General features: G+C 41.3%; 1 protein-coding gene across 16 annotated transcripts in view; it reads right to left on the minus strand.

Moving 5' to 3' along the window:
* The window catches only part of Mecom (MDS1 and EVI1 complex locus), a 551,859-nt gene that overhangs the window by 40,962 nt on the left and 501,066 nt on the right, over positions 1–9,831 (minus strand). For all 16 annotated transcript variants that reach the window (XM_021195400.2, XM_021195398.1, XM_021195395.2 and 13 more), the window contains 2 exons: positions 6,164–6,266; positions 2,331–2,547 (listed from right to left, as the gene is read on the minus strand). In XM_021195400.2, coding sequence (XP_021051059.1) covers positions 2,331–2,547; positions 6,164–6,212 — 266 coding nt within the window. In that variant the 5' untranslated portion in view covers positions 6,213–6,266. The remainder of the gene's footprint in view (positions 1–2,330; positions 2,548–6,163; positions 6,267–9,831) is intronic.

Raw genomic sequence — 9,831 nt, forward strand, 5'->3', positions numbered from 1 at the left:
ACACACACACACACATACACACACACACATACACACCCACACAAATAAATTCAATAAAGGAAATTTAGAGATTTTGGATGGGGAATGCAGAAAGAAGATTGTGTCACATTGAAGATGGAACTAACTGTCTTCTCATGACAATATCAGCAACAATGGCAGCATTCAAGGAAGAAGGAAATACCCAAAAATGTGAATTTGGGTTAAGACTATAGTATAGGATGCATGACCAACGTCCCCACTTGGAGAGTGGTTCTAGCTGCTTGGCGGTGCGCTCTACTTGTCTGGTTGAGCTTCCAGATGATAAGTTTGGAGGCTTCTATACTGGGTCCACCCAATGATTAACTGACAATTGCCTTCAGCATGAAGTGGAGCTTCCTGGGGCTTTTGCCAGTGGTTGAATAGATCCAGAAGGTTCTTCCTAGGAATGGTTGCTATCCACTTCCCAAAGGAAGTGAGAATCTAGTTTTTTGTGCAGTAATATTATCCATTGTTCTTGAAAAAAAAAAACAAAGTGAAATAATTTACTTCTGGCACTAGAGATAGCGTTTCTTTCTGTGGATTTTTATCTTCTCAGTGGCATTTTCTGGTTTCACTTTATTTTTTATAATATAGGGGCATGTTTATATTTAAAAGACATGAATTTTTACTATAAATTTACATTTTACTAGACATATATAGGGAATTTATTGATATAAATTTATAGATATAAATCTTTGTAGATTTGTATCTGTAGAGGTGAGTGCATAGAGTGTTAGGGAAACCCTCTTATTTCCCATTTTCCTTTTTCATTGGTAACTAACAAACTTGGGCCTGAATTTTCAAAGCTAGAGATGTGTCATTTGACTCAGTCTCGATGAGGAAGTGGTTACACTTCAATGTTTCTTAGTCATCCGTGCCTTCAACTCAGTGACATTTGCATGATCCAGGAGAAGAAAGAGAAGTCAGGGCAATAAGAGGAAGTAAAGGAAAAGAGGAAGAGCATCCAGGAAGGAAGGAAGGAAGGAAGGAAGGAAGGAAGGAAGGAAGGAAGTAAGGAGGAAGGAAGGAAGGAAGGAAGGAAGGAAGGAAGGAAGGAAGGAAGGAAGGAAGGAAGGAAGGAAGGAAGGAAGGAAGGAAGGAAGGGATGAGGTGCAGTGGGTGTTTCTAGAACAAGGCCATTTGACACACCCATCCCCATAGAAACACAATGTGATGGCTTCACTTGAAAAGCCTAATTATGTCTTCCAAAGATCATTTCCATATTTAAAAAAAATAATGAATGCAATTATTAAAACCCTTTTTGCAGACCAAAAATGAAAGGCATTAGATAGAAAAAAACAAAAAAACAAAAAGAAAACCTATTGGTATCTCTGAACATAAAGTTGCATTTTGTAGCGTAATTATCAACATAGTTTTCAAAGGGGAGGTTCCAGTGCTGGTGTTTCCTTCAGTCAAATAAAGAACATTCATGACCTAAATTCAAAGGACTATGCAAAGCAAATGCACTGCTGAGACCTGATTTTCATCTTCTTAAATATTAAAGCATTGCTTCATTTAGATCCCTTTAGAAAATGCTACACTGGGAACCTGAACAGAGTCTAGTTCTTTTGTGGATATGCAATTTGATGGATAATTTGAATTAAATCTGTGACCTATACGGATCTGTCAAAAGTTATCTCTGAAAGTGAGCCTGAGATCTAGAATTTTGGCCCTTTAAATGAGATTGAAGTAGCTTTACTATTTAAATGTCATAGTGGTAGCCTTGCTATTTAAATGAGGTAGAGGTCACCTTACTATTTATGTGAAGTAGAAGTAGCCTACTATTCTTGACATATCACTACTTATTTTTTTCTTCTGACTCTGTATTTTTTTTTCTCAAAGTCATCATTCCCTGTAAAGTTAAGACTTGAATTCACTATAACCCTGCTTAAATCATAGTATCTATAGAGTAGCAATATAGCTCAATGACATATTGATGTCTTTATACAGTCAAGGCTCTGGTATGATCCCTAGGTTTAGGAGGAAAATGAGAAGGGGAAGGGAAAGGAGGAGAGGGGAGAGTAGGGGAGAGAAAAAGAGGGGAGGGAAAGAAAGATGAAGAAAGAGAAGGGATGGGTGAGGGGAAGGAAAGGGAAGGGAAGGAATATTTTCTGATTGACAAAAATGATCCAGGTTCACTCTAAGTATCTTAAGGACAAGGCGTCTTAAGGAAGCAATGATTCCTGATCATGCCACCAGCACATCTGGCCAGTTGTTTTGAAGCTCTAGTCTTCCCCGGAGCAAACTTGTCAAACTCCAGCATAACACTTTGCTGCAGAGCACACACCCACGTTCAACATGTCTTCTCTAACCTTTGCAGATCGGGGAAAACTCGGTCACATTCCTTACAGTCCTGGTTGCCATGGATCTCTCGGAGATCGCTCTCACTCTCCAGGTTTTGTTGCAAGTCCTCCTCCACCATGGAGAAGGCCGAGTGGGGCGTGCTGCATGGGAACTTCTGGTGATCGGCTAGCTCTGCCTTGGATTCAAAGAGCTGGTCACAGTCCTCACAGCGGTGCTGCCGGTCTTCTGGAGAGACAATGCAAGGATCATTAGCTAGCACGGTGGGATCCAAAATTCCTCCTCACCATAACCAGCCACCTTATGGAGTTACACAAAACACAACCCATAGTTTGCTTTTAGAGTGTGTGTGTGTGTGTGTGTGTGTGTGTGTGTGTATGAGAGAGAGAGAGAGAGAGAGAGAGAGAGAGAGAGAGAGAGAGACTGTATGACAGTGAACCAACCCATACATATGTGCACACATAGAGATTGCTATTTTGTGTCTCACTCTACGTCTCCTCGCTGTATTTTTTCTAAATCAGGGCCTCTCACTGAACCTAGACTCACCATTTCCATACCCGGGGGATGCCCCTGCCTTTGCCCCTCCCTCCGATGGTGTTACTGATGTGCACAGCCATGCTTGCTTTTAGATGGATGCTAAGGGTTCAGACTCACGTCCTTGGGCTTGGACAGCAAACACTTTACCCAATGAACCATCTCCCAATCCTGAAAGTTTTGACCACCATTTCTCCAAGTCAAGTTAATGAGGAAAGTAAAAATAAGAAATACAAAGGACCACATAAGATGTCTGGGAAAATAATGCACCTACAGAGGCTACCATGAAATCTTCCCTTTAAGTAAAACTTAACACCTGAATCTTTGTAGGTTCTAGGGACAATGGAAGTAGTAATTACCCTTTACTGATCATAATCTCAAGTTTCAAACCAATCCAGGAGTTATTCATATTCCTTAACAGTTAAGTATAATATATAGGTCTGATTTTTACCCAATTTTTCAGATGACGGTACTAAGGCTTAGAGCAACTAAGTAATCAGTTATGGACCCAAAAGAGAAGTGGCTGGGTCAGAACTCAAACTCACTTCTTTTCCCTAAGCCAAAGGCATGTACACAGAGGCCCTGTCTGAGGTACAATTATGCCCATCATTGTTAGTAAACCATCAATTACCTGGAGTGGAGCACAAGGTGTTTCCAGAGCCCTTTGAGGCTAATTTATATTTCTCAGGGGCCAGCGATAATTGGCATAGCTTTGTTAGATAGCAAACATGAATTTATACTTTAAATCTGTAGAGTCCATAGGCAGTAATAGTTGAAAATACAATGAGCTTAATGAAGTTGGTTAGAAAGTGCACTGTTGCTACTCTTTCCACTCAATGGCTGAGAACCCACACAAAAGTCCACAGGTATGACCCAAGAGGTATTGTGTATAGCTCGTGATGCCTAAAAACACCCATAGTAACACCATGACACACAGGCTGTTTTGTAGACCCATAACCAAGGAAGACGTTATTCTTCAGTTATTAATTGACTAAGTGTTTGGGGGAAAACATTGTAATTGCAACTGAGTTGCCATATGCTTTGCTAGACAATGAGTGTGCAGGAACTCAGAGGGACACGTATGGCTGCAGTGCTAAGACAAATGAACATACAGGAACAACTGGGGAACTGCATAACTCAGCTAAGCTGGAGAAACTGACTCACAAAGGGCTTTCATGGGTAACACTCAGCCAGGTGGGATTTATAGAGGGACTCACACATGTGACTCACAGAGGGATAAGCCTGCAGCCAAGTATGCCAGGGATTTAAGGCACATGGGAGGAAGGAAGGAAGTGAAGGGACAGAAGGATATGGATGGTCATTTTAAGAAGGGAACAGAACATCACTGGAAGCTAGGAGCAGGGATACGTTCAGGTTTGCTTTGTAGAAGAATTCCCCCATCTGCAGTGGAGCAGATCTAACAGGAAACCTACCAAGAGCCTGCTACCATAATCCACTGGGACATGGATTTAGCTTAAATGACACCGTTAACAAGGGTACAATGGCAAAGGGCTCAAGTAGCACCATCTGATTGGAAGCACAGTTGCAAGGGTGGGTGTACTCTACAACCAATCTCCTCTGCCTTAGAGACAGAAATCGCAACAGTAGCAACCAAAGAAACTTTTCCCCAAGGTTTATAACACTGTCTTATATATTCAAGATCTTGACTTCCAACCTTAATCAGTAACCCACAAAGAAACAAAACTTCTAGGCTTTAAAATGCATAGAAAAAAAGCCCAATATTAGACAGCAAGGGCACTACCCTGGAGGCCACACATGCCAGCCACACATGCTAGCCACGTGGTCTTCCTAGATAATCTATATTGCCTTAGCCTCAGTCTCTCAATCTGTGAAATTCCTCACTCAGAAATTGTCATCTGCATGTAAAAGGTTAAATAGAATAATATATGCAAAATACATTATATCCTGCATAAAGAATGCATATGCTTTAAATTTGTTTTGTCTAGAAGTAAAAAAAATCAAAGTAACCACTTAAACATTCAGTATTTGGTTATATGTTTCAGGGTAGCCTGATACATTGAAACAACACACAGCTAATGGTTCAAGGATGTGTGTGTGTGTGTGTGTGTGTGTGTGTGTGTGTGTGTGGTTCTGGAGATCAAACTCGGCCTACAAACTTACAAGTTAAGCTATCTCTCTAGCCCCAAAAACACTTTAAACAATGGTGCTTTAATGGGTATCTTAAAACACTTAAGAATGAAAGAGCACTTCTATTTGGACCTGAAACACCTAGACCTCAGTGACCATGTACAAATGACATGGTACACCAGAAGAGCCGGTAGCATTAAGCATGGTGTACTGTCTAAGAAAGGCCAGACTCCCCATTCAGGCTCAAACTCTACCAGGCTCACTGGGGAGTCTAGGTTTCTACAAGCAATTTCATGTCGGACTTCCAAAAGGGAACCACAAGCCCCAAAGACATTCCCAAATCACCATAAAACTTTACAAAGAAACTAAATGGAGCCCAACTACGGGGAGGATGTCACTTGAGTTAAAATAACTAGGTTCGAAAGCTAAAGGTCTCCCTCGAGTCACTGGAGCCCTTCTAACTAACTCAAGTATTTTTGGTTCAACATACAGTGTTGAACCAAATCACATTATATTAGGAGACAGGAATTGGAAGGAAAAGAAAACAACGCACCTCAATGACACACAAGCAATTAAGATTTTACTCTCACGGAGACACTTTCCAGTAATAGAAATATACATGGGAGAGACAGTTGTGATTTGAAGAAAGATCCAAGCCTGGCTACTTATGGCGACTCTCAAGAAGTGAAAAGAGAAGACAGAAAGATGATCGGTGGTTAAAGGCACCTGATGCTCTTGCAGAGGACCTGGGTTCAATTTCTAGCACCCACATGGCGGTTCAAAATCGAGTATCACTCAAGCTTATGGGATCTGACGCCCCCTTCTGGCTTCTGTAGGCACTGCGTGTACATTGTGCACATACAACCATGCAGCCAGAAAGAACACTCACGCACTAAACAGCAAACTCTTTAGAAGAGTGGAAGGATTCTTACAGAGGGAATTGTAACCAAACTTAAGGTGATGCTTTTGATCAAGCCTTCAGGTTTTTCGTTATGTGTACTTCAGCTTAGACCTCAGCTAACTGCCTTCTCCATCAATGTAGGAGCCACATGTCAACTCCAGAAAATACCCATTCTGAGATAAACATGTCTGCCAAAATGGCACTGCACAGCCAAGGAAATAAATGAAGAAAGCACAGGTGCGAAGGACCCTCGTGGACATGCTGCTCTTGAAACCACTGCGCCTGGCACTCGGCACTCACCGTGGATGTCAGGCGCCATGGGTTCGTGCGGGTCCTCTTCACTCTTCATGAACAGCAAGAGCTCTTCCCCAGGCGCAATGTCTGCGACTACTCGGTAGAATATCTTCAAAGAGCGAGCAGGCACAGGTGGCAGGAAAGACAGACAGGAGCAAATGTTAACAAAAGGCAGGATGCACCAGGACAGCTGTACATTTTCTCCTATGTTCATAAACATATTCCCTTTTATTTTTATCGAAGGAAATGGTAATTTCTGTTTTATTAACTAAGAGAAGAAAATCTCCTTGTTGAAAAAAAAATCTCTCAAGGAGTTTACAGGACATTTCCAAATCCTAGTTAGTATACAAACAAAATTTCATAATGTGAGTTTGCTGTGTTACCTATAATCTACGTATGTTTAGAAAAGCACTTTTTCATTCTTGAATTCCTCAAAGCACCTAGCAAGCCACACCTTTGCAAAACTTAACCACTCCTGACTGTCCGGCAGTGCCCTAGCTAATCCTGAGGGGCCCCGGATTAGCAAAGGATCCTTTCTCTACAATAGACTCCAAAGGGAATGGCTGCGGGGTCGCAGCAAACTCAACAGCTATGGTCTCTGAAGAACAGGATCATTTTGTTTCCAAGCACCATTCTCTGCTTCCACCAATGCGAAAGGTGATCCCCTACCTAGTCCCCGACCTTGTGCCCCAGCTCCTGATTGTGACTCCAATGTGCAAGCACTGTGCCTCGTGTTCACTCTGTGACCTGGCTGTCGATGTGGGTGTTTGTGCCCTGGCTTTCTCGCTAAGTAAAGACAGACAGGAAAGACTTAGTAAATCTGCTACTAGTGGGTAGGGGAAGCTGTGTGAAGAATCATAATCCGAAATGACCAAGATCTACCTACCTTTCCTAAGACTCAGTGACAGAGAAGCCATGACCTCCTGTGCGTTTAGGCACCAGGCTTTTATCACTGATAAACGACACATTTAAGCACAGACATGTTCAAGATACGTATTTATTTTTACCACTAGAATGCTATCAATTATTTGTCTTATCCTGAGGTTATTTATTAAATAACAACTCTATAATCAGATGGAGGTTTGGGGGGAAGAAGAGGAGTTATACTGTACCTCGTAAACACTATAACTTTTAGCCCTAATGAGCCATCATCAGTGTGAATCGGCCCTATGTCTTTTCTTACACGTTCATCTTGCTCATGGTAACCTGTATTCTATTTTCCTGTAGCTAATCCTTAAATGAACAAGACTGCACCCCATCCCTATTATTCTGAACACCAGGACAAATGTAGGAGAAAAAAAAATAAAACAATAGGGAAGACAACTGCAACCAAGAAATTGGAAGAATAACATGAAGATAATGTTTGTTCATTTGAGACCAGTCTTGGACTGTGTCCACTAACCAGAACTGTCTGGTTGTTTCAAACTGAGGAAATCTGTATAAACTGGCTTATAAGATAAATGGAAATATTCCTCTGTTTTTATATTTAACTATTTGTTTATCCCTTGAAAAGCTAGAGGGCTTACAGAAAAGTATGTGCCTCTTTCTTCCAGTAGGTGGCTCTAAACTCCAGTTGGTAGTGATGGTGGTGGTGGTGGTGGTGGTGGTGGTGGTGGTGGTAGTGGTGGTGGTGTGTGTGTTTCTATAAAAAGACCAGAGCACAGAATTATGTGAAATATAAATATATTGTTCATTGGAATATATAATATATTATAATGAACAATATTTTCTGCTTAGTCTCTTCCTTGTCAAAATAAAGTTTTTTTTATTCTTAGTAGTTAAGCTAACTTAAGTTCCTCTATAATGGCCATCAGGAATGAGTGCTGAACACTGCTGTAATATAACCCGAGATTCTTTTATTTGTCTAAAAGTGAAATCTAGACTATCATAGAACAGGATTCTTCTTCTGCAGTTTCTATTTGAAAAGGAAACCCAAAGCAGAACATGGCCACCTCGTACCCAGAGCCTACCCATCACTCTCCAGGGCCTCACAGGCAGAGGAGAGCCCTGCTCTCGAGGTTAGCAGATGAAGATCATATCACTGCACCCGTGTGCCTTCCTCCTTACACCTTCGAGTTAAACATGGGTAAGTACCCTGCTTCCTTCTTGAGTCCATTTCCCCTTAGAAAACAATGGCTTCTCTCAACGTTTTGAATCACCTCTGTCCTGGCATCTCTTACACGTTTAACTTATTAGTTTCCTTTCCAACAGCATGCTAACATTTGAATCATGACACATTCGGACTTTTCAGTCACTTCTCAGAAACAGTGAGGTTAGAAAGACAAAGCATAGCAAGATGGTCAAAGAGAAGGATTGTATTGGCTGAGAAACGCTTCCCAGACACACATGTCAGGCCGCTTTAAGAAAGTATTATGATATCATGATTTCTTTCCAGTCCTCTATTAATCATGTCTCTTTTAATTCCATTTTAGATTTACTCAATCCAATGTGAGCAGTCCAAGGAACAAAAGAAAATGATAGATACACTGCAACTATATATTATGAAGACAATTCTCTTTGCCGGGACATAGATCACTCCTGTAATTACCCTTTAAGTGTCCAGATTGTCATGTGAAGAATATTGAGTGCATAAAATATAAAAGACATGGAAGAGTGTTGACGTTGGCTTTATTTACTGGAGGTAAAAGGTGACATTCCAGGCCCATGAAAGGCAAGGCAAAGCAGAGTGGATTTTAACTTCAGGGTGTTCTTTTCTATTTTAACTGAATTTTTATGGTGCTCATGAAACTGGGGTTTGAAAAGAACTGGCAAGCGCCAGTCATAAAGAGGGCAAATTCTGGGCATGCTTCCCCATGCAGCAATAAGAATGTGCCTCGAACTCACACCCTCCACACCCTCCAGGGTCCGCTCTTCCTCTCAAAGTGTTTCTGCCCCTGTGATCCCTGCTGTCTGCCATTCCCTGGGATCTTAGAAGACCCAAATTCAAACTCCATGGCCTTTTCTAATTAGAATGGCACCAAAGTATAATTCAGATACTTGAGCCCAGATATGCCTATGACAATAGAAATATACTAGCAAGCATTTGACATGTGAGAGAAGTCCTATAATACAAAACAAAGTGACTTTTCTTTTCCTCCCCCTCCCCAAACTGAATTACATGGGAAAATGATGGGAGACAACCCTGAATGAACCTCCTCCTTCAGGAAATACCGTGTCTCTATTCTCAGGAAATGCTGTGTCTCTCCTTTCGAGTTATAAAAACATCTTGTGGTAAATAAGAAACTGACAGCGTCAGGAGTGGTGTGTGCAGGCGCTTACCGATGTGGATGCTTATAGACACCCCGCCTTTAAGACCAGGGCATCCCCAGAGACTTGGCTGCACAGCAAGCCTATAAACCCTGTGTCATCTGAGTTATGCACCAGAAGAAAATACACTACTTTTCTGGGGTTTGTGCTGTGGAAAAAATGGGAGTTGATTTGTCTGCTAAATTCCATAAAAGAGTTAACAGTTCTCCTTTAGTTGTGTGGAAAAACTTAACTGGATCCAAAATTAAAATGTCCTAGGGTTTGTGATGAATTCAATACAAGTACAGAAATCTTAAGTATTCAGAAAGAAGTTTCAACCAATACAAAAGTTGTTGGTCATATCTCTCTCTCTTCTCTCTCTCTCTCTCTCTCTCTCTCTCTCTCTCTCTCTCTCTCTCTCTCTCTCT

The sequence above is a fragment of the Mus pahari genome, chromosome 4, assembly GCF_900095145.1.
Source record: "Mus pahari chromosome 4, PAHARI_EIJ_v1.1, whole genome shotgun sequence".
Taxonomy (NCBI): Eukaryota; Metazoa; Chordata; class Mammalia; order Rodentia; family Muridae; genus Mus; species Mus pahari.